Source organism: Anser cygnoides, chromosome 14, assembly GCF_040182565.1.
Source record: "Anser cygnoides isolate HZ-2024a breed goose chromosome 14, Taihu_goose_T2T_genome, whole genome shotgun sequence".
Taxonomy (NCBI): domain Eukaryota; kingdom Metazoa; phylum Chordata; class Aves; order Anseriformes; family Anatidae; genus Anser; species Anser cygnoides.
Window position 1 is genome coordinate 13316686 of NC_089886.1, and position 23815 is coordinate 13340500.

A 23815-nucleotide genomic window follows, 5' to 3' on the forward strand; every position below is an offset into this window, starting at 1 on the left:
CCCAGCTCCCTCCTAAGGTGGCCGCAGGAGCAGGGCCTTTCCTTCCTTTTTCCTCCCCTCCGTGTATTTCCAACATGTTTTCGGGGGTACCGGGGACTGCGCCATGCTCCTCTGCCTGCTGGGCAGAGCCGGCCAGCGCTCGGAGCAGGCGGGGGAAGGCTCGTGCTGCAGAGCTGCTGAGTAAATCTTGTTCACCTCTGCAAAATGGTGTTTTCCTCCAGCAAAGCATTTAGATAAATGCCTGATAGTTTGATGGTTTATGGTTCTGTTTAATTTGAATTAATGCAGCTATTTTTCGTGCTTTAAATGAGGCATACGCATGGAAAACTGTGGCAGGATAACAACTGAATTTTGTTTTTTCCTGAAGTTATTATCCATGCAAGTAACACAAGAGTTTTAAACAAGAGTTGCTGGTCTCTTCACTTTTTCCAGGAGACGTATAAACACCTGCAGGGTCAGTATAGACTACTTTGTCATTACCTGTTATAAACTCTATTAGCAGTAAATTTGGCACCTCTTGCTATAGTTGTGCCCCCCCGAGGAGACCTGTGAACTAACACCTATAGGTGTTCTGCGGTTTGCTGTCTCACACCCCTAAACCTATGCTGTGCTGAAAAATGTTGTATAAAGACTGCTGAAAGGTGTGAAAATTTGTACTAAAATATTCTTGGTTTCGTTCTCCTTTGCTTTGCAGGCTGGTGGCAATGTCTCACTGGGCTGGTCACTCCCCCACTGCTGCCAAGGTCAGCCTGCTGGTCTTGTTGGTTTCTGCGGTGTGCTCCCGGACAAGCCTAAGCGAGAGAGTTGCCGTAAGTGTCACTGCTCTGGTCTGCAAAGGGTTGTTCAGGGTTGTTGCCTCTCCGGTGGGGTGACAGCGCCCTGGTCCAGCTGTAACGCCACGCAGGATGATGCAGCAGCTGGTCAATCCCCTCTTCCTTCCTCAACAGTCGATCTTCAATAACACAATTTCAGAAGGGCTTCTTTCTTAAGGCTGTTTGCCTCAACCCCAGGAAATCCAGAAAATGCTCAATCAAAAGGTTTTATAAAGGGAACAATATGACCCAGGCAGCTCTCGTTTGCTGGGTGGCCCTCTTTCTGTTTGAAGCTGTCATACATCCCCTGTGTCAAGAGCCAAAGCTAATTATGAGGTTTAGTGGCAAGAGGAGATGGCCTCGATTGTGCTTCTCGCTGTGTCTCTGTTGAGTCACTGCGAGTGAGTCAGGTTTAGAAGAGCACCCTCTCGGGTCCTTGTGTCTCACTCGGATTTTGCTACTTGCAGTGTTATTTGGAAGCTGCAGCTGAGGTGGGGGGAAGCTGTCTGCCCTTTGCCCTTACAGCTGTGCAGAATTACCCCGCGTTGGATTCTGCTTCCGAGCCCCAGGTGCCCGGCCCTGCTAGATCACATCTGGAAAGCTTCCTCGAGGAGCTTGCAGGACAGACACCCTAAGCTCTATAGGCCAGTGCCCAGGAGCCATGTGCAGTCATGTACTGATGTGGGAATTTGTCATAATTCCAGGGAGGGCAGGGAGGAGGCTGGAGATGGAGCACAGGCATCTCAAGTGCGGGGAGAAGGCTGGAGAACAAGTGCTGGGCCAGCCGCCCAGCGCTACCTGCCCGACTTGGCAGGCAGCCTGACCTGGAAGATCAGGAGTCTGATGAATTCAGTGGGCAGTTCACTCTCAGATCACCTTTTCCTGCACGCCTTCTACATTGGCTCTGTGGTGGCCACGTCGCTGAAAACAGGCTGCGGGTTGTCTCAGCTGTCCCTGCTGAGGTTTCTCAGCTTAGTGTAGTGGATTTCAGGCTGATGGAGAAAGGAGGAGTTCTGCCTTTAAGGAAATTTCCATTGATCTTTAGAAAACGTCTTTCCTTTTACTGTTTTAATTGTGAAAACAAACCAAAAAAGATTCTACTTACTGATGCAATGTGTCGCTCTGCATAAATGAAGAATTGCTTGTGTGGTGTTGCCTTTTGTCACCACTCGGGAAGTGCTAATGACAACAGGGTACTGCAAAGCAGGCGTGGGCCAAGCGGCGGCAGTAACATTTAAATGAGCCAAGTCACATCCTTGTACCCGTACAGACGTTTAGACCACAGCTCTTCCCTTGAGCAGAGGCTGTAAACATCAGCTATCTCCATTAAGTGTTTTAACAGATACAACAGTTGGAGGCCTGTTGGTAAATTTACAATGGACGGTATCATTAAGTCCCTCTTGGATGATAATATAGCAGCACGAATAAGCTAAGTAATAACTGCCCTCACTCATTTATTTTAGTCTTGTTGAGTCTCGGCTCAGAAAATGTTAACATTGATTTTCATCAGTAGAACCTGGCTTTTTATGTTTATGATTGTTACTGAGCTTTAACCATTTGTCATAATTTTAACAATTTCGAGCCTCTAATGCACTAAGAGAAAGTAGGAGTTAAGCTCTGCTTTTCCAGGGTATTTCTGAAATTTCAATCCCTTTTGACAGAATAAAAACATTGTATAGATTTGTCAACCATCTTAATGTGTTACCACTGTCACGGCTAATTGTATGTGTTTTGCTCAGGCTGATGTTTCTCCTGCTCAGAAACACTCTCCTAGACTGGATAATAGATATTTATATGCAAAGCATCCAGATTCTGCCAGTAAATATGCACACATTTCTTCCAAGAAGTGGAAGAAGTGAAGGCAGAGCATGGCCTGAAATTTCCAGTTAACCTCTTAATTGACTTCTTTTTTTCCCCCCTGTGGAAATATTCTGAGGATTGATATCACACTTCATGAAGTGAGCTGCAACTCTTATTCTAATTGCCAACAATTAGGAATCATCTTTCCCTGTAGGCTGTTTTGGGGAAATTATTCAGTGGTGTCGTTCTTGGCAATATCAGAAGCTGATAATGCTCCCCGCAACAGAGACGGAGCTATCTGGATGATTAGCCTGGGCTGCCTTAGCTGTTCCTGTGAAAACCAGAATAGCAAAGCCCTGCTTCCCGAGCACTTAACAGCCTGCTATGAGATAGTACGAGCCTGTTACTTACTATGCGCTCCTAATAATTTTGTCCGTTGAAGTTTTCATTGATTCCCACCAGCTCCCTAGGGAGGTTTTCCGGTGAACAGTGAGGTTTCCCTAGGGGCAAGCATTTTTTTTTCCTGCTTTTCATCCCTGCTTTTCCCTTTGTGCAATGCCGTGCCACCCGTGCTAACTGTTCTACTGCACCTCTGCGTTCGCGTGCACCGGCTGCAAGCTAAGTGGTGAGGAGATCACTGCCTCCTGGTTTCAGAGGACTTGTAGGGCACTGGCACGCATGAAGGAGAGGATGCTCGCGTTTTTATCGTGCGGGCAATCGGGTGTGCTTTCCCTCTGTCCTATTTTGGAAATAGCTGGACTATTTTAGCTGAAATCTTCTCCAAGCCTGAAATAAATGCATTTAAGAAGAAGAAGAAAAAATCAACAAAAAAAAAACAATGCTTGAGGCGTTCTACTAGCATGGAAAATTTCAGCTGAAAAAGTTAAAAGTTTGACATATTTTTAGGCAAGGGAAAACAGGGTCTTGGAATGTTACACAACCCTAGTAACAGTCAGGGCTCCTTGCTCTGACTCTAAGATAGGTGAGGCTCTGCAAAAGCTTGTGTTAAGCCTGCAGCCTGCACTGGAATAGGAAATAAGCTGTGTTGCTTTGTTCAGCACAAATGTCATGCTAGTTATGCATGTTTAACCTTTAATATACTCTAAATCTAAATTTAACCATGTGGAAAGAATCTCGGATGTCAAAAAAAAAAAAATCTGCTGGTGAGGGAAAAATTTTGTATTCTCAGCCGGCACTAAATTACCCAGATGCGATTGCTAATGAGCTGAATCTCTTCTGTCCAAAAGGAATTTGCCCTTACAAAAATAGAAGAGAGCGACATAAAAGATGACAGCGGGAAAGAGCCAATAGCAGACGATGATGCTGATCCTGAGGACCTGGAAGTGTTTTACCCCACACATCAATGGCAAGCTCTCCGTCCAGGTAACGTGCTGCTGAATAATCATAGTGTCCCTCCGAAACCCCATCTGACACCGCCGGCAGAAGCCCTGCAGAAAACTAAAAATACCTGTTTGTTCCCATGACAATGTATTCTTTTGCTGCTGTTCAGACAAAGAGGTACAGACCCAATGACCCAGTACAGAGAAAAGCCACTGTCACCAAACCTGCCAGGAACAGGAGCGGCTGCTAAAGCGCCTTCGGTTCACCAGGGCAGGTCGAGCGGGCTGCCAGTCAAATTGTAGGTGGTGATGTGTCCCTGTCACTAGCTCCAAAGCCCTTTCTCTCTTTGTGTGCTTGTCAGGGGACAGATTTTATAACATTTATTGGCACGCAGTATCTCAGGTCTGCTGTGCTCCACTGTGGATTGATGAAATGCCGCTCAGTGGCAATCTGATTAAGAATTGTCACTGTAACACTACACAGCTTCTTAACAATGGGTTTTCTGTTCCTTAGCAGTATGAAAGCCAGCTTTTATCCCTCAAACCTTAACCCTTACATCCCACAAAAAAAACCTCTTCCCTTATTTTGGGTTGATATCTTTTATTAGACTGGTATGGGACGTGTGGTGAGAAGACACCAGCTGAGCAAGCTGCTTCACTGCAAAAACACATACTCTGGGCAAGGCTCTGAAGAGGAAGAGGCCTTTTAAACACACACAGATGCATGTGCACACACCTTTCAGTAATTAGGATGATCAGTAAGCCTGCCTTTGTGGTTTTGGACGAGGTGTTTAATCCACTTGTGCTTTGGTGTCCTGGTGTATGTGTGGCTGTAATACCTTTGCACCTCAGAAGAGTGAACTAAGTAGTAATTAATTTTTATAAAGTGCTCTGAATTTCAAAGAGCTCTATCCAGTGCTCGGTATTACTATTGAAAGAATAAATATGGGATCCATTTGTCTTGAAATTTCTGCCAGATAGAGCAAAATGACTTTTTCAAATGCAAATCTTTCTATAACATAAATGTCTAGCAAAAGGCCCTAAATTTCACAAAGCTGCAGTATACACTTACGTTTCATTTTCCTACTATTATGTATGGAAGGCGTGTGGTGTCCCTACTCAGTATGCAGACTGGCAGATCCCCACCACCCTTGCTGGAGCAGAATATGGATATATTTGCAGTTATTATAAATGTCATTGCCGTTTTTGTTCCAAAGTACCTTCTCCATTGTTTGGGTGTTTTGTTCCACTTTATTTTTGTAGCAGTTCCACATTAGGTACGTGCAGTAAAGGACTTATGGAAGTGGGGAGCTTGTCAACATTCACTGGGTGCTGTAAGGGAAGAATTTAATTACTGCTGTAAAAGGCTTACCTGGTGGCCTGCCTCATTGTCTAGTCATGACAGGTCCTCGTTACAGGTGCGCCTGCAGGCTTTGGTTCAAAACATCTGGGAAAAAGGAGTCTTCCTTGGCTTTCCCTCCCGCCAGCCTGTTTTTTGTCTCCTGCAGGTTTCACTGGGGTAAAATCCTGTGCGTGGCTGTGTGACTCGCATAGTTAGCACGTGCGTTTGGGTCATTTAACGGAGGAACACAGGTGGGCAGCGCAACAGGTCCGGTCGTTCTGCACCTTCACTCGTTTTGTGCTGTGATTCCTCACGCTGGTAGCCGAGCGCCCTCCTGGCTGCCCCGGCTGGGGTGTGCTTGACGCTGGCTGAGGGGAGCTGCACTCAAACGCTCAGAAATTTGCTTTCCTCTGCCCGGCTCTCCAGGATGCCCTACCATCTTCTATCGTCTCCGTGTAGCAAACTGCCCATCTCTTCCAGCGGAAGCAAACGTCGCTCAGACTGGGTCTTCAATTTTAAATAGCAGAAGGGAGCTCCGAGTTGCCTTGCCCCTATCGCGCTCCTGTTTCATCTTGTTCCTGTTCTGAGGTTAACACCTGATTTTTATGCTTGTGTCCAGTCCCATGGTTGCTCATATTTCATACGTGTATTTCCAGTTTTATTCTGCTGTTTTTCCTGTTCCTTGCTGCTAATTGCATCAAACTGCTTTTCCACTGAGACTGCAGCAGTGTCATCAACCTGTAACCTGTCAAATCGCTCCACAAAATTCAATTGTTACTGTATGTGTAATGCTGCTTTGTACAGTTGTTTCCTCGCTGCCTAAAATGCGAGCTGGATTTTGATCAAATTCTTCCTGTGCTTTGTGCACGCTTCAAGCTGTTGAAGGTAGCTGGATGCAAACATGGAGAGACAGTTACCCGAAGAGCTCTGCCGCCTGTAATCGGGAAGCGGGGAGATCAGCTGTCTCTTCTGCCAGCCAGCTGGGCAGCTGACGGGCTGCAGAAAGGTTGGTGAAACTTCACAAAGTCCTTTAACATATTTGTCAGGCATTGCTTCTTTTTCACATGGCACTAAATAATGCACCAGGCACTGTTGGGTTAGATGGAAAGGATACGTGCACCTTGGAAAGTCTCCCGGCTCCTCCATGCGTCTTTTAGGCGTCATCGGAGGAAATGATGAAGATATCTGCAGGGCTTTTCTCTCTCTTCTTGGTTTGCACCTGTAGGCACTTGCAGGTTACCTGGGTTTTAATGAGTGGGATTGCAGCATCCTCTGAACGGATGTTCCTGCATGTGATTGCATCATTTCTCATCTCAGGTTCCATCATAGAGACAGACTTTTTTTTTTTGAAGTTGTGCTTCCTGTATTATTATCATTTTTTTTCCTTTTTAAATGCACTTGTACCAGATGATAGTACCTTTATGAGTCAGAAGCTCTCTGGAGAAACCTAGCTGAAGTGGCCTGCTTTGTTTTGTTTTGCTTTGTTTTTGTTTTGTTTGCTTTGTTTCTTATGCCGAGCTTTTCCGAGTGCGTGGAGGTGAGTCTGCCAGCACACAGGAACACCCTACTGATTTTCAAGGCACTCTTTGGCTGTGGGAACCAAAGACTGGTCCTTAGTCTTTGGGGTGGCAGAGACGATGGGGAGCACTGGAGGGTGTTCTTGTTGAAGAGGTGGGGAATCTGCGAGGCGGGGACCTCTTGTGGTTATTTGGACAGTCATGATAACAAAACTGTCCTTGAGATTACTGCACTCACAGCTGTTCTGGTCTTCTATGTCAAACTGACAGTTTTCTTTGCGCTCCTGCATATAAATGCGTTTATTCCATGTTTCCAGGTGACCTCAAACCTGCCCCACAACGTCCTAGGGCACATTAATGCTTCATTTCCAAGGCACTACTTATTTCTGTCATTTGGGCACTTTGCTAAACAAAACACAGGGAAACGTAGGGTGAGAGCCATTCCTGCTGATGATTGAAAATCGGATTGCTCTGAGCAGCTAATCACATCACCGACCAGCAGATTTTTCCACCTGACATTAGCATCAGAAGTTGCTCCTCTGGGAAGGCATTGCTGTGAAGGTCAAGCAAAAGGATATGGTGGCAAACTCTGTGGAGAACCACATTATTTGAGATCCTAAATGCCAGGAAACTTAGCGTGTGAATTTAAGAAGGCCGTGCTGGCTTATAGCAAAGGTTTATATCAGTCCAGCGTCTTGTCTTGGCCATGGCAAGGGCAGATGCCTGGGGCAGAACATCGGAGCAGTGGATGTGTGTAATGGTACGCCCTGTGCTTCCTGCAGCTGCCCCAGCTCGGGGAGTGTGGAGAGCGGGGCTGAGCAATCCTTCTGGGCCGGTTTCAGTGATATGCTCCTTTTTTTTGTTTCTTTCTTTTTTCATTATCACTGAGGTTTGTGTTCTTAGCTAGCCCTTTTCTTCTTTGACTTTTTCTCTCCACTGAGTTTTTAGAGACCTGTGTAATCCTCTTGCTGCTTTGAAGAAGCAGAAAAGGCAAGTGTTTAATTGGGAAAGGAAGAGGGGGTTAATCACCACCTCCCTTAGCAGCGACCAGCAAGGCGGGGGGGCCTGGGCTGCAGCCGGGCTCTGTGCACCTCGGTGACAGCAGCACTTTCGTATTCCCCAGCGCGGCAGGAGCTCGCTGGCAGGTTTCTGAGCTGTCAGTTTAAAGTTGTGAATTAATGTGTCCAGTCTCCAAATCCAGATGGATCAAATGAGAGCCTCATCTGCTGAAAACATCAAAATGTTTACCGTCTACTATGCAGGCTTTCCATTTGAGAGGAACCAGCACTGGGGCACAGGAGGGCTTCCTTTGGTCTGGAGCAGCAGGACCTGAGCAACAGAGCAAAATCCTGAACTGGGGACTGAAGGGCTGCAGCGCCGGGTCTCTGTCAGGTTCAGGCACCGAGTCTTGGCATCCGCTCAGGTGCAGCATACGCTGCAGGAGCTGGGCTGGCCCGGACCTTGGGCTGTGGTTAAACGTGTGACTTGCAGAGCTCCGTGCTGCTACCTGCAGTTACTCTGTAGCGTTTGCACTGTGCAGTCATTTTCCTAAGTGCCTAATTATATTGCAGTTTAAAAAAATAAGAAGCCATGACTGCCGCTGTTGATCAAATTGCAAGAGAGAAGTTGATGTGAGCATGCTGCTGTTGCTGCTTCTGTGAAGATGAAACCATCTTAAGTTCAGCAGGGAGCTGATGATACATCACTTAGCATTTAAATATCCATGGCTGCAGCTTCCAAAGGTCCTCGGGCTGCTTTCTCTGTCAGTAGCTATCTTTGCTGTTCATGTTTGTCCCAGGTCTTCCTGGGTCTCATTTGCTGCGCAAACAAGGTTTTATGCATGTGGAAACATGGCTCTCAAAGACAACATTTGCATTGGGAGTTAATTTTAAAAGCTCCTTTGAAAGTCTTGCTGTGATGCTGCTGGAAAGAGCAAGACTCGGGATGGGGAATAACTGGGTCCAGGTTCGTTATCAGTCTTCCTTTCAAGAGATCTCAGCCTCCGAACGAGCCAACATGGCTGTGAGCTGGGAAGAGCTTTTTAAAGCTGGGAGGAGAAGGTGACAGCAGGAACAGGGTTGCGCACACAGAGCCGCAAGGTGCCCTGCCAGTCTCTGTCACTCTCCTCCCCATCCGAAGGGACCCCCTGGCTCAGCGGTCCCGTGCCAGACCCGTCCCACAGCCCGGCTGGCTCTGGGTGGGCGTCTCGCTTGTGCCGCTCACCGGGGTGGCCTGACCTGCCTCCTGCTAATTGCTTTGCTGAATTAATGAATCTGTCCAAATCTCTGGCTTCTGGGTGACCCCGACCTGACTCAGGCAGTTCTAGGCAGGTCTCTGAAATATCTGTGTCAGCACTGGCAAGGGGGGGCTGTGAGAGGTGTCGGTAAGCCACAAGGGTATGCTTGTTTTTGCAAAGCCTGACGTGTGTGAACCTCATTTATACCAGATGAAATGCTGCTTTTCCAGTTCTTTTCTGCTTTTCTTTTTGAACTTGCTACTGCTCTGCAGAAGGGAGAAATCTTGACTGTGGTGGTGTTACAGTGTGCTCTCGCCAGCAACAGGGACTGCTGCAGGCTGGTTACAGCCGACAGGAAAGCCCAGGCAGTCCAGAGAGCAATTGCAAATGTTCAGAGCTTGGAGTTATGGCTGCTGGTAGCTCTTCTGCCTGTTTTCCATCTATCCTCGTGCTTTTGATATCTGAAAAGTATCTCATGCCTCCAAGTCCGGTTTCTTACCGCATGCCTTTGTGCTCCCTTCTCTCAGCTTCCCCATCCTCATGTGCTTCTCACCCTCACATCCCAGGATGGACGATCCGCTTTAGGCTGCCTTCCTTACAAGTTCCTGCCTAATTCTTCCTTACACCAGAAGTCTTTTCGGCCAAAGGTGCCGAGCTGAAACCTCCTGTGCTGCTTCTGGCTCTGGTGGGATGCGCTGGAAGGCAGGAGTGTAAAACAAAGCAAGATCCCAGCGCTGATGCCCAGATGGCATGTGGGGAGGAGCTTTGTGTGTTTGGGTAGGCACTGTTTGAAGGGTGCCCGCTCTTGGATGTGGAAATACTGTCTATAAAAGCAGCTTTCAGCCTCCTGGTGAGGTGCTGTCATGGGCGCAGCTGTGGAGGTTCTGGGAACATCGTTGCCTTGGGCCCAGGTAGCGGAAACAGCCGTGGCTGTTCCTGGGTCCTCAGGCACCAAGCTGGCCTTTGGCAGACACCGGAGGTGCAGAGCCTTTTCCTTTCTCACTATGAAATACAAAACCAAACAGCAGCCCTCTGTAGGCCAGCAACTGAACACACACATTTAAAACAAACCGACGAACAAAACAAGAGAAAAAAACACTGGAAGAACCTCCCGCAGAAGACAACTAATTGGACAGGCGTAGCAGTGGAGTTGTGGTTACCATTTTTCTGCTTGGTGCTGCGGGAGGAGCAGGTTGGTGCCGCACACCGGGAGCTCGGCAGGCACCGTCCTGGCTGCGGGGTTGTTTCCTTGTGTTTCTTGTCTGCTTCTCTGTGACCTGGGAGGTTTTGCGGCCGATGTTCTTGCCAGCATGTCCGTGACGGTGTCAGCTTCAGAGAAGTGAACTGGGAGCCAGTTTTTTTCTCCAAACCCAGATAAAAGTTTGCTAGCTTCTCTAACACGCAGCCGGTACTTTTTTCAATTACGTCCAGCATTTGAACTCTGTACTGCTGCATTTCCACACAAGACAAGCTGGTGACTCCTGCTTGTAGGACTCCGTCCCCCCCGCAGCGTGTTAGTGGTTGGTTTGAAGCAGTTGTAATCCAGGTGATGGAGGTGCTGCAGGTTCAAGGGCTTTTTTTTTTTTTTTTTTTGGTGCAGCGATAGGAGGTTAGGCTGCATTTTCTCAAAATGTTTTCCGAGTTAGCTTTAATGATGCTCTGGCTGGTGTTACAGTGTAAATGTAGCATTAGCTACGAGAGTAAGCATACCAGCTGTATTGCAGTAGGTGTAAGCAGTGGGAATCATTCACATAGTTAAATTTACATTGTTTGGAAGAGAAAAAATGCTTTGAAAGGAGAGATGGTTTCCCAGACAGGGGAGATCTCATTCCTCTCTTTTATCTTTTTTTAGCCAAGCCGGGGATGATTTGAGCTGCTGAGAGATGCTTCAGTGTGTGCTGGGTGATGAGAAATATCTTGCCATGGTTTTTATGTGCGAGCATGCTATATTTTCTCTAATAATGTTAATAACCTTTGTATGACTGTTTAGAACGATGAACCTCATTAAAGAAGAGGTATTTAATAATGGGCCTATTTTTATCTCTGTCTTTATCTAACAGTCTGTGTATTTATTTCAAGCTTGTAACAGTGCTTTGGAAGAAAAATGTTTTCCCTCTTGGAAAACATTTTGGGAGTGCATCCAGCCTCAGCAATCTTGAATTTCCAGTCTGAGCACCTTCCCTTCTCCTGTGGCCAGAACGATCGTTTCTGAACCCTTCGTACGAGGCGCAGATGTGGTCGTACCCTCAGTGTGTGGTGGTAGTCCCAGTTGTGTTTGTCGAGTTCACAGTGTTGTCTTTTTCATAACTAGGGAGAAAATATTTTTCCCGTGGTCCTGCTCTGGCTGTTCCTTCCTGTCTGTGCCCGAAGACTGTGCTTACCAGAATTTCTACGAAACTGATTGTAGGTGGGTGAGCACAAAGATATTTTCTGGGCACTCGGCACACGGTGAAATGGCCCCTGTGAGGAACATTTCATCCTGGTCCTTCACAGTTCATGGCTACAATCAGTGCTCATGCTCAGATGAGGCTGCAGCTATTCTTTTTAATTTTTCCATACTTTTATTTATGGGGTCGCAGTAGTAACAGATTCTCTTTTTCCACAAACCCTTTCCAGAGCCAGGTGCTCTGCCTCCTCCATTCTGGCTTAAAAGCACCTTGCTCTTCTGAGGAAAAGTCTAGATATCCATCATGCTGTCCTGATTTGGCAGAGTATTTTCTTTGCTCTCTGCCCTCCCTTCATTTTAGAAGCTGCAAGGAATTTGTCTGAGATGTAAATTAAAGCAGCTATTTGATGTTACGTGAAGTCTCGAAGCTTGTTTTGCATTTGTTCTTCCTTGAGCACACACCAAAACAAATGTCACCGCTTTACTGAAACAGCTTCCTTTAGCATCTCAAGGAAAATTCAGCGTTAAGAAATAGATATCTGTTTTTTCCAGCTCTGCTCTACCAGCATAAGCTTGGGAAAGAAATATAATCTCCCTGGGTCTGTCTTGACACTTTGTAGAGCTAACTCCAGTTTATTGGAAGAACCTCACAAAACTGTATTCAAGTTTAATTTTTTATTAAATATTTACATCTTGGAAGGAGTAAGCATGGTGGCGTTGGAAATTCTAATTAGGGGTAACATTTCTGATTCAAAATCTCTCTTCAACTCAGAGATTTTTTTCTCCCTCCTGATTTTCTCCCTACTCCTTAAGACTGCAGGAAGTTTCGCTTGGGTCATTCACTTGCAACAGGATGTTATCTGAATACGGAACTAATGTATGCAGTCTGTCACTTGGTATTTCTTCTGTTCTTCTGCTGGAGATCTCCCAGGGTTGTAAAGACCTTGCAAGCAGCAATGGCAATAACAGGAATGTGCCTATGGTCCTACAAAGTAAAAGAAAAAACATCAAGCTGCATGTCTCTGCCATCACTGCAGGGTGTGAATAAATAGATCTTACCAACAATTTACATTTTAACCCCAGACCAGGTTTTATTTTTAGCATTTGTCTTGCAGCCAAAGTGAAGCCTCTCTGCTTCTGTCTGGTGGTGTTTCCAAAAGCACCTTTTAAGTTATCTTCGAGACCGTTTTTAAGATGCATTTGCCTTTTGATACAAACTGCTTATTATTTGAAACGAAGCCCACCCGTTCTTCATCTGTTATACTACCATTTAACCTGCTAACCAGGTTACTGGTAATTGCAGCTGCCTCCCTGTTCTGCCCTTGGTAATGTGCAGAAGCGATTAGGCCACTCGGCAGCTCGAGTGCAGAGCTGTAAGAAGGCGGCAGGTGATGGGGGCTTGGTACTTACAGTCTGCGATGTGAAGGTGGGAGGAGAGGCTGAACCCCGAGGGGTGGGCTGCCCTTCAGAGGGACCTGGGCAGCCTGGAGAAATGTCCCGGCAGGAATCTCGTGGAGTCCAACAAGTGGTGCCCCGGGGGGAGAATCACCCCCTGCTGCAGCGCAGGCTGCTGGCAGCCGGCTGGAAAGCAGCTTGACAGCGAGGGACTTGGGGGGGCCTGGGGGCCGCGGGGTTGAACAGGGACCAACAGAGTGCCCTTGGGGCAACGGGGGCAGCAGGCTCCGGGGCTGCATGAGGGACAGCACTGCCAGCAGAGCGAGGGAACGGAGCCTTCCTCTCCTGCCAGCAGCGCCCCGTCACAGGAGAAGAGGTTATGGGAACAAAATGAAACAGAAGGAGTTCTGTTTAAATGTAGAGAAATCTGTTGTAGTGTGGGGTGATGGAACGCTGGAGCAGGCTGTCAAGGGAAGTTGTGGGATCCCCGTCCTTGGAGATGCCCCAAAGCCAACTGGGTGCAGTCCTGGGCAGCCTACGCCAGGCGGCCCTGCTTGAGCAGGGCTTGGGCTGGGTGATCGCCCGAGGGGCCTTGCAGGACGCTGTAGGACGGTGCCTTTCATAAGACAAGATCTCTTCTGGGCTCCCCATGAGCTGCAAGTCCTGGGGGTGATGCTGACTGTTCCTTCCTGCCAACGTCAGCTGAAACCTGAACGAAGCAAACATGGGAAGAGTTGCCGCAGACTCCACTGAAGAAAGGCAACAAAGTGGTGACTGGGACCAGCTGCTGGGGAGATGTGGGGCGGAGCAGGGCTGGAGCCTGAGGCCAGAGCCAAGGCACCCCCAGGGACCAGAGCCTTTGCTGGAAGATGAGGCAAGAAGCTTTTCACCATTCTCATCCTAAGTTGTGTTTTATCATCTTTCCACCTACTGTGATCTCCTCAGGTGCTCTTTTCCAAAACTTTGGCTTCCTTTCCAGAATGGAAAGGACTCGTCCTGCAAGAGGAGCAGGGCGAGGCTGCAGCCAGAGGAGAGCTGGTACCTTTGCCCTGCTGCCTGCAGGAAAGTCCGGGTTTGCTGGCAAGGAGAAGAGAAGGAAAAGCCGAGGCTCATCCAAATCAAGCTGTGTTGGTGAGAGGTGTTAATGCAGCCGCTCTGCAGGGAGCGAGTGTGTACGCTCCCCTTCTCTTCCTACAACAAAGGCCCTAGGGTTAGGTCAAACCACCTACACTGCCTGTTTTCACTGTTCACTCTCATCTATACTCGATAAAAAAAACACACCACAAATTGTTTTTCTTTTCCTTGAAGTGGACTAGAGGTGGTTCATGTGATTTCTTTTGTCTGCTCCGCAGTGCAGACGATGCAGGCAGGGTGGGACGACAGCATCTTTGTCAAGCACCCATCCACAGCCCAAGGCACTGCCCATGTACAGCCAGAGTGCGAAGGCGAATTTCTTTCAGACTTAAGAATACCCTGCAGACAGGTAAAACACGACGCTCCATAAAAGCTTGAGGAAGGTTGTATCCAAGGTCTAAAAGCTAAACGCGGCGCCCTTGAGATGCACGTCACAGGGAGCAGAGCTGGGCACCCTCGCACAGAGCTGGAGGTGCCTCCCTACGACAGCTGCTGCTTCTCTGCTTCGGTCCAGTCCGTGGAGGAGGGACCAAAGGATGCTGCTGCTGCTTCACAGTGAGCCCTGCAGAGCCAGCACATGAGGAGATGGTCTGTACTTGCCCGTGCCTCGCCTGGGCAGTGCTGCTTTAATCGCTCATCCCTCCACATACTACTAAAGCTTTACATCGAGTGGAGATGTGTGTACCTGGGGGGGTAGGCTAACCCCAACCGTTCGCTTGTCAGGTGTCAGGCAGAATTTGCAACACTGGCAGCTGGGGAGAAAAGCTGTTATTAAGTGTAACATAGCACCTTGGATACAGAAAGCATGGGGAGACAATAAATACAGACTTCCATAATGTCATTTTATAGTGTCACTCTTCAGAATATATTAAGACTTAGTTGCAGCGGTGCCTACAGTTTCTAGTTGAATCAGTAAATTCTGTTCATTAGCTCCAGCACTTGTTTTGACCCAGTTTGTTTAAAGAAAGAGGAAATATCAGAGGCATGGGGTCTCCTCAGTTACTTTCTTTGCCAGCTGCTTGGTTGTTGTTTGTTTTTTTTTGTGTGTGTGTTTTTTTTCTTTTGGTGTAAATCCAGCAGTTGTTAGGTTTGCTGCTAACACCCCAGTCAGACAGTGCTTGTCTGGGAAGATGGGCCTGCAGAGTGAAGCGTTGCAGAGATGTGAGCCCTGGGAAGCGCAGGCACCAAAGACCTGTCTTAATTACTGCAGCTTCCCGTGGGGACTGCACAGAAACGGGAAGAGAAGAGCTGAAACGAGGAGGGATGTGACTGTTACCTCAGAGCAAGCTCGATGCCTTTTCATCCCACCCTGGTATCATTTCAGCTTGTAAACAGAGCCCTGGGCAGCTTGAGGATGGCTGGGGGTGCAGAAGAGTTCAGAGGAACTTCCGTAACTCCAAAAAGGTAGTCGCTAAAGCTGCTGGCGCAAAGAATCGTTCGCTGTTGCTTCGCTGCAGGTGTTGCCACTCGTTTGCTGTTGGGAAGATGTTGTGTTGTTGGTTCTGAGAAAGGCATGGGCGTTTTTCAAGTGTTGCTTAGTCTACAGATGAAATCACGCCTGTTTCTCCGAGTTTCTCATGGACACAAATCACAGAGCAGTGTGCTTGTGGACCTTTACCCCCATACTCAGCATTTACTTGGAAGAAAATGAGTTCAAGCCCAACCTTGCAATAATTTATTGTGTTCTTGCATTTAAGGGCAAAATTTAAGTTGCCAAAAGCAGATGTTTGCTTGCTCCTTTTTTAGCTCTCCAAGTACTTTCCGCATGCTTGATTGATGGACGTCCCTGTTACGTTAATAGCTGGGCTTTGCAGAAAGCTGTTATTACCAGGAGAATTTGGTGTGGGTTTCAGTTTTTCTTCTTGCATTGAAAATCCATTATTAATGTCTTTTTAAGAAAAAGGGCTTCAATTCAGGCATTTTGCTTTGATTTCTCAGGCTCTTTCGCAACTGTCTTCTCTTAGGCACTTTTAAAAAAATCAATGTTACAAGTGTTCTTTATATTTTACTGTGTGGTTGAGGGTTTCTCCTTCTTGCTATTGATTTCTAATTGTGTTGCAGGACATTTGGGTGCACACAAATTGCCATGTGACAGATTACTTTATATGTGTCTTCCCAGTCATCGAGTTGGCTTTTTGCATGTTTCGTCTCGCAGGATGCTGCTGAGCCTGGGAGCTAGCTGGGGAGCTTTACCTCCTCGTAGCCCCTGAGTGCAGTCTTGGGGCTCCTGGCCCCCTGAATGTGACCGCCCGCGTGAAGTGTTCCGGTGGGGCTTGGTGTGCTTCTGTGTTGGGCACGGAGGTGTCTTTGCGTGGTCTCCTGTCCTGTGTTGTCGTTGCAGATTTGTTCTGCGGTGGCTTCTTGGACAGCCTCGTGTCCTGTATCGCAGGGACGTAACGGGATGTCGTGCTTCTCTTTGGGGTGGTCATTACACGTCTCCAGCTCTGCCTCAGTGCTGCTGCCAACCCTACCATCGCCCTTTGGGTCAGCTCTGCTAACAGCCCTTAGCGTTTCAGAGGGGCAAGGCCCAAGTCTTGATGAAACAGTGTGGAAACGGCCCCGTCTGGAGCTGCTGTAAAACCCGCTTTGCAGACAGAGGCACGCGGGGGGTGTCAGCACTTAAGCAGTGTGGGCAGCTCTGTTTGAGAGCCTGACGGGACGGAAGGGGAGCGGGAGCAATGGCACGAGTTGGCACATCCGCATCCTCCAGCTGCGGTGGGCGGCCCTGCTCCGGTTCCCCAGGCAGGTGTGGACGTGTTTGCTGCTCGACCGGCGTGCAAGAAGGACGTCTCCAGACCTCGCTGTGTTAGCAGCACAGGCTCCACGTCTCCCTGGTGGTGTGGTCGCAATATGTGAGTGGTGTGGGCATACAGCGAATTGCTGCCAGATGGATTGGGGTGTTCGCCCATCGAGCTTATCTTTAGCAAGCTTCAAGTCCTGCTCTTCACGGAGACCGCTTTTAGCTTCTAAGGAATTAGCTGCTGTAATTCATCCATCCGTGCTGGGAACCAGAGCAAAAAGGTGTCTCTGGGGGAGGATCACAGGCTGCTGGTGGCTTGAGCCCGCTCTCAGAAGACGCTGCCAGCCTGAGACCTGCCTGCTGACGGCGGTGCTGGAGCCGGCAGTCGGGAAGGGGACGGCATGCACGACAGGCAGGCTTCGACCTTGCCGCTGGAACTTAGTTAGCAATTCTGTTGATGTTCTGGAAACAAAAATATAATTCAGGCCACCTTCTCCTCCAAGCTGACCCTGAGAATCTGCGAGGAGAAGAACTGCTGAATAATTAGGGTCCTTATTTTTTTTTCCTCTTTTTGCCAGAGTTACTGTTCAGTGTTGAACTGCGCCGTAAAGTGTCATTAGTTTCCTTGAACTTATTGGTCCAAGTGTACTTTGCATTAATATAATTACGTAAATTGCAGTCTCATTAATCACAGCACATTCTGCAGCATATCACTGTCTCGCCTTATTTTGCAGATGCTCTGGCTGGTGGGAACCTCTGTAACCCTAGCCAGAGGGTAACGACAGTGGCTGTAACGCTCTCCCTGTATTCTGTGCTTCTCTTTAACTCGTGCTTCGTGCTTGCCTGCTTTTACCCCTAAGACCCCAAAGTGTCTGCCAGCTCTGCCGTGGCCGTGGAGGAGGACAGCTGGGAAGAGGTAGGTTCCTTGCGAGGGACTTTTGCCATGCCATGTCCCTGCCTGCTGCCACGTCCTCCTGGGACTGTAGCAGTGCTGTCACACCAGAGGCCAGGCTCTTGTGAAGCTCCTGGCGTTGTGATCACTACCCAGAGCCCGGGCTCTTGCTCGGGGGAGCGCTTCAGGGCCATTTGATGCTGCTGCAGCTCTGTCTCTGTGGCAGAGCTCTCAGCCTTCCTGGCAATGTAAATTCTCCTGGCTGCATGCTAAAATTACACTGAGTTATTGATTTATCTTTGAGAGGATTTCCTTCCCAAGGGACATTTCTGGCCATCATAATGATTTAGCTCTTCTGCGAGTGCAGAATTTGTAGCAGAGCAGAGCTGTCCTCCTGCCTGTCAGCCCGCAGCCCCAGATCATGCTCCTGCAAATAAGAGGGCATTTTGCACTTGGGAAGCTGCAACTTCTGCCCTAGTGTTTATGCCATGCATCAACATTATTATCTGGGACTTGGTACAAATGCAGCTCTGAGGCTGGCACTTGGATAGCACGAAGCCGTGCCAGCATTAATGCACCCAGGCTTGTATGAACACATGAATTCTTTTAAAAGTTGCAGTTTGGTGCTGTACAGCTGGAGGACAAGACCCCCCAGATATCAAGGCAGGCTTGCAGGGGATGGTGTCTGTCAGGGAGGGAGGAGCAGGGTAGGAGCAGCTTTGCTGGGACAAAGGGAGCGTGTGCCAGGGGTGGCTTGCTGGAATGTATTAAGGCACTTGCAGTTTGTAGCACTTGAATGACTCTACCGTGACAGATGCCAAAGATATTAGCAGGGGTATGATGGGAACAGGATCGTGCAAATGAGTTTTTTTTTCTCTGAAGATGCAGGTTACAGCCTCTGTCCTTTGCTTTCTGCTGACTCACCCATGGAGCATCACTTAAAAGCAGCCCAGGCAATTTCCATTTCAGCCTCCTGCTGGAGCAGCTGAGGAGGCAAAGCCAATTCTGTGCATCCACCACCAGCCTTATTGGCATGGCCCTGAAATCACAGTCCGCTGGTAATCCGTGGTTAACTGGTGAGCACCATCAGCAGACCCTTCAGGAACTGGGGCAAATGTTTTACCTAACGTACATGGAAAGGAAAGGACGAGACTGATGTCTTGGGTGTGTAAAGCACCTAGGTAGGTTGCCATACCTAACCCTGCTGTGGGTTTGGACCTGATCTCTGCTGCAGCGTGTGCACAGCACCCTGAACAAAATGCAGGGCTGCTCATGTACACATTGTGTTTTTTGTTTTTTTTTTTAAAAAAGAAGCATCCCCCATTCCGGCATTGAGGCCTAGGGAGAATGTCAATTTATTTTGCTATGAACCAAGAGCGGCACAACTACCACAACTACTTTCTTTCTCGGTGATCTATCTGTGAGATAAAACAACTCCTTAGCGCCTGTCTTAAATACTGCAGTGTTGACAAGTTCTCTTGACAAAAATTAGGCTAATGTCCCTTACGACTGCATTAGCTACAGAAATGAGGCTTTAAATTGAGCCTTAGGAAAGCACTATACCAACACGCTCTCCAAGGCATCTTCTTATTCCAGCTTTTATTATTCAAATTCATTCTCACTATAGCTTGGCAGCAGAGCTGGCAGACGGTGCCTTCGATGCGTTCTGCTCGTCTCGCAGCCATGCCTTTCGGATCAGGCACCTCGCAGTGTGTAAGCGGGGGAATGTTGTCCAACTGCCTGCGGACCTGCACTCTCTTGGCGCTGGTGGATGCTGTAGGCTGGGGGAAACCTGGGTGCTGGGATGTAACGTGGCCGCTGCGGTGCAGGCGTGCGCCGGGCCAGCTGACACACGTCTCGTGGCCAGGCAGTCCGAGTCAACAAGGCGCGTGCCCTGCCAGCAGCACAGCGTGTCCTGAAACGCTCCCAGGGATGGCTGGAGCTGTGAGGGAGGTTGGTTTTCCTCTGTGGTACGTGTCTGCCTTTTCCATTTCAGCCTTGATTGCTTTACGTATGCAGAAGGTGGGGAGAGGAACAGAGACCTCTGAGAGCCAGTCATGAAGAACCCCTGCTGAAGCTTCTCAGCCTTCCCCTCCAAAACAGGCTTGTGTTTTTTTTATTTTGTCGGTGTTTTTTTATTGCCCCTTTCTCCTTCTTTTGCACAATCTTAGGGTTCAGCTTCTCATTTCCAACCACGGATTCAGTGTGACCAAGCTCAGGACCCCTTCATCTTGTGCCGGCGTTGGTCCTGCCAGATTATCCCTCCCGAGAGAGCAGTTGTCCTTGTCATGCCTCTGCATCGCCGGGTTCCTTGAGGGCAATTTTCTGTGCCCTTGTGTTCATCTGTGGTGGTCATATCAGTGCTCATTGGAGAGAGAAAGAGAGGCTCTTTGAGGGTGATTTTTCCTTCTCCAGGACAGATGTTAAAGACAGCTATGGTTGATGATTTTTTGGAGGTGCAAATCTCTTTCACAGTAAAGAAGCCAGTGCTGCCTAGCTCAGGAAAAGTATCTAACTATTAGATTCCTAAAATTAGGCAGGATAAATATCATCCCCTGTTCCTTCTGTTAGATTCTCAATTCTCCTGGTCATCCTCATTTTTCTTTTCTGCCTACATTCTGCATTGATCTTCCCGGAATGTAGATAAGCATGCAGCATCCCAGATGGGCTTTCAAGTGTAACAAATACACCTGTGGGATGACAATTATTTAACAGGTTGCAGTGACATTATGAAGTAGTTTAGGCTTAGAAATAAATAACTTGGTGAGCTGGTGAGGGATTACAACTGGCTTTTGCAAATCATGGTTCTGGTTGATGCCGACGTGGTGAGACAGAGGTCAGTCCAGCGTCCGTGCAGCCCAGCGTGCCGTTTGATAGCTGAAATGATCCGAGCGTGGCTGCACACCTCCCATCTCCGCTTTTCTTCTGCTGCCTGGACCTTTGGGGGATTGAACTCTCCAGACTGCTAGCATTCACAGAATCGAGCCCAATATGAGAACAGAAAATAAATTAAGGGCTTCGTATAGAATCACTAAACACATGCATCACGCTGTAACCAGGGCTGTGTGGTAATGCATAGGAAATGACTGGCTCAAAGCTGGAGCTAAAGTTTCGCTTATAAAGTAAAAACATGTTTCTGCCCATTTTACAAAAGAACAACTCTTCTCCTTCCTTGATGCTACTATTTTTCTTTTCCTGGTGCATTTCCTGCTGCTGTAGTGCAAGCGAGAGAGAAGCCTTTGCAGAGAGGGAGGTGGAAGGGCAGAAGCACTTGTTGCAAGGAGCTCTGTGCCATCTGAAGCTTTTCTCTACTGGCGGCAGCAGCAGATACATCAACAGATGCTACAGGAGTGAATCCCATCAGAGAGGCACCATATGTCCTCTCGGAGCCCTCCCATCACTCCTTCCCGAAGACTCTTCCTCGCTAGCATCTGCCTCTGCTCCCATCATTTACTGTCTCAGAGCAAACCAAAAAGCAGCAGACGCCTTGCAGGAGACGCGTTCTCTGCCCTGCGTCTGACCACCGGCTCTCTTGTCCTCTGTGGTTCCTCCTGCCACGAGATGTTGGAGTTTTGATGGCTTTTCAGGCTGGCAGCTAGCTCGGCTCTTGTTTTGCTCTCCTGGAGGCCAAGCCAAGCCAAGGCAGCAGGTGGGTTTGGCAGGAGCTGGAGCCCGGCGCTCGCAGGGCACTGCGAGTTTGAATAACCCGGCTCCCGGTGCTCGCCGGTAATTGAGAGAGCACAAATAGTGGTGCAGTGGGAGAGAGCTGGCTCGGCTCAAATTGGCAGTCGTAAGCAGTGGTCCAGCTGAGTGTCCAAATTTAACTGATGCTTTCGCATGTCTAACCAAGTATTACTTATTGGAGGGCGCCTTCCTCGCAAGGCTTTGTTCTCCTTTAGCTGCAGGTCGAGTCACGGAAGGAGGGATTGGATGCTGAAGACATTTTAAAAACATTTTCATTATATATGCTGAGGGAAACAAATTACAAAGACCTCCCTGCACTAGAACAAAAGAGGAGCTTTAAATCCTTTTCCAGATAAACAAGCGCTTGAGCTGTAGGCCTGACGGATGGTGTTTAAAGGCCTCATCACTACTGCAGCTAGCAAGCTGTTGCCATTAAAATCGTATGATGCAAGAAAAATAAAGTTCTCCAGGAGTTTGCCGTGGGCACTCGTCTCTCCGTAATCCTGGTTTCACGGCGCCCTGAGCGCTCTGAGCCCACACAGAAACCCCCACGGCATCAGCCGTCGGAAGGCAATATCCCAGTAAGCACCAGTAAGTAACTTCCATCTCACCAAATGAGAGACGAATGGAGAACGGCCCGTTCCTCGCGCACTGTTCGTGGTCTAAATCCAGCAGAAAACGGGGCTGCTTCTTTGGGACCCCTGGGCGAGAGCAGAGAGGGTGGCGCCGTTGGGGTGGGTCAGTGCAGTGATGTGGGGTTCTCCTGGGGGTGGCTTTGCTGCCAGAAGCTGGGAACAGGTTCCCCCTTGGTGAGTTGGAAAGCGTTTCAGATGGCTCTGTCCCTGCTCGGAGTGGAGCAAAAGCAGTGTTGGAGATTCCGTATTTAGACATCACCATTTTGACAGGCTGACTCGCAGGGTGTTTATTAGCATAGCTCGGAGTATTACAGGAAGAATTTGTCAGATAAACGGACCAACTAAGTGTCTTTCATGTGAAACATCCTTGTTGTTTTTTTAAACTGCTCATTCAGTCTCTCGATAATTCATCAGACTCAGCCATTCCTGGAAGACGCTGGTGCAAGATGCTGCTGAGAGCTAGTGAGCACAAAGGGGTGCAGCCCCTACATCTGGCAGTTTGTGGGGTATCGGCGCCCATAACACTGTAGTAATCCTGTGTTCATGCAATTTAGAACAGTTTTGCTTATCTTTAATAAGAAGAAGTTAAATACCTGAGACTTTGGGGTTTGGTAGCTTTATGCTGCAGCAGTGCTACCCTGTAGGAAGGCTCGTGAGTCCTTCCAGAGCACGCAGGCAGGGCCGTGCACCCCATGGGGCTTCCCAGAGGGCTGCACACCGTGCTCACCCATGGCTCAGCCCCATGGGTGGGTTCCCCTCAGCATCACCAAGCCTGGGAGCAGGCCCGTCGTGCTCTGTGTTTGTCTGTGCACTCTGGAAAACAAAAGAGAACAATTTCAGTTGTTGTTTGCTCTTGTCATAAGGACAAAACTCCTCTATCATGGTTTCCTCTGTAATCCCAAGAAGTGATGTCTCTTTGTTCTTGCAGGTACTTTGCACAGCAGGATCTTTGTCCATATCGAGGTCTCCCAGGTGCAATAATAATACAAAATAACGGTGATAAAACCAGCTTGACACTACAAGAACTTTTTGTTTGCAGACAGAGGCAGCCCAGGGATGCTGCCAGCCATCCAGGCGGCCCTGGAAGAGATGCGATCCCCTACAGATGCCACAAGCACATACTTAAGAAACAGTTTATGAACATGGCACGCGTATGGTAGTTACAAAAAAAGAGTTTCTAATTAATTACAGTAGGTAATTAGAGCCCTTGCTGTCACTGACTGTGCAGACCTGAGAAGGCAGGGAGCGATGGGCAGCAAGTAGGACCGGGCTTCACAAGGGGTGTCATTTCCCAGCAGAAGTGCAGAACTGATGGAAACGAGAGCTGTACACAGAGTGGCCGTAGGATCTGCATAAAGCACTCGATCCAGCGCCACGGGAGCTGACACCTCGGCGTGAACGTGAGTGCTGGAGCAGGCGCTTCCTCGCTGCCTGCGCTGCGAACGAGGGGTGGTGGGAAAGCACAGAACCACAGAATCATCTAGGTTGGAGGAGACCTCCAAGATCACCTCGTCCAACCTCTGACCTACCGCTACCAAGTCCTCCACTAAACCACATCACTAAGGGCTACATCTAAACGTCTTTTAAAGACCTCCAGGGGTGGTGACTCAGCCTCAGCTTCCCTGGGCAGCCCGTTCCAATGCCTAACAAATGCCTGGGGCTGCTGGGGCAGCTTCTGTGGGGAGCTTTGGGGCCTGGTGCTGGTGAACCTCTCCCAACCCTAAGGGGTGATAAATAGCATATAAATTCTCTTTCCAGGTGGCACTTAACTGGGAGGAGCTGGGAGTGCTGGATGAACTAATATAGAAAGCTAAGCAGAAAATAAAATTAAAAAAAAAGGGCAGGAAATAGCAAAATGAGATTCAGGCTCTGTGCTTCCTCTTCCCATCAGTAATCCATCTC

At 48.5% G+C, this 23815-nt stretch overlaps 1 protein-coding gene across 7 annotated transcripts in view; it reads left to right on the forward strand.

Annotated features, from left to right (window-relative positions):
• The window catches only part of SIL1 (SIL1 nucleotide exchange factor), a 93587-nt gene that overhangs the window by 22020 nt on the left and 47752 nt on the right, over positions 1–23815 (forward strand). For 6 of the 7 annotated variants that reach the window (XM_067005539.1, XM_067005536.1, XM_067005538.1 and 3 more), the window contains 3 exons: positions 695–809; positions 3860–3995; positions 11359–11454. In XM_067005539.1, coding sequence (XP_066861640.1) covers positions 705–809; positions 3860–3995; positions 11359–11454 — 337 coding nt within the window. In that variant the 5' untranslated portion in view covers positions 695–704. The remainder of the gene's footprint in view (positions 1–694; positions 810–3859; positions 3996–11358; positions 11455–23815) is intronic. The other variant, XM_013178436.3, reaches the window with a different exon arrangement.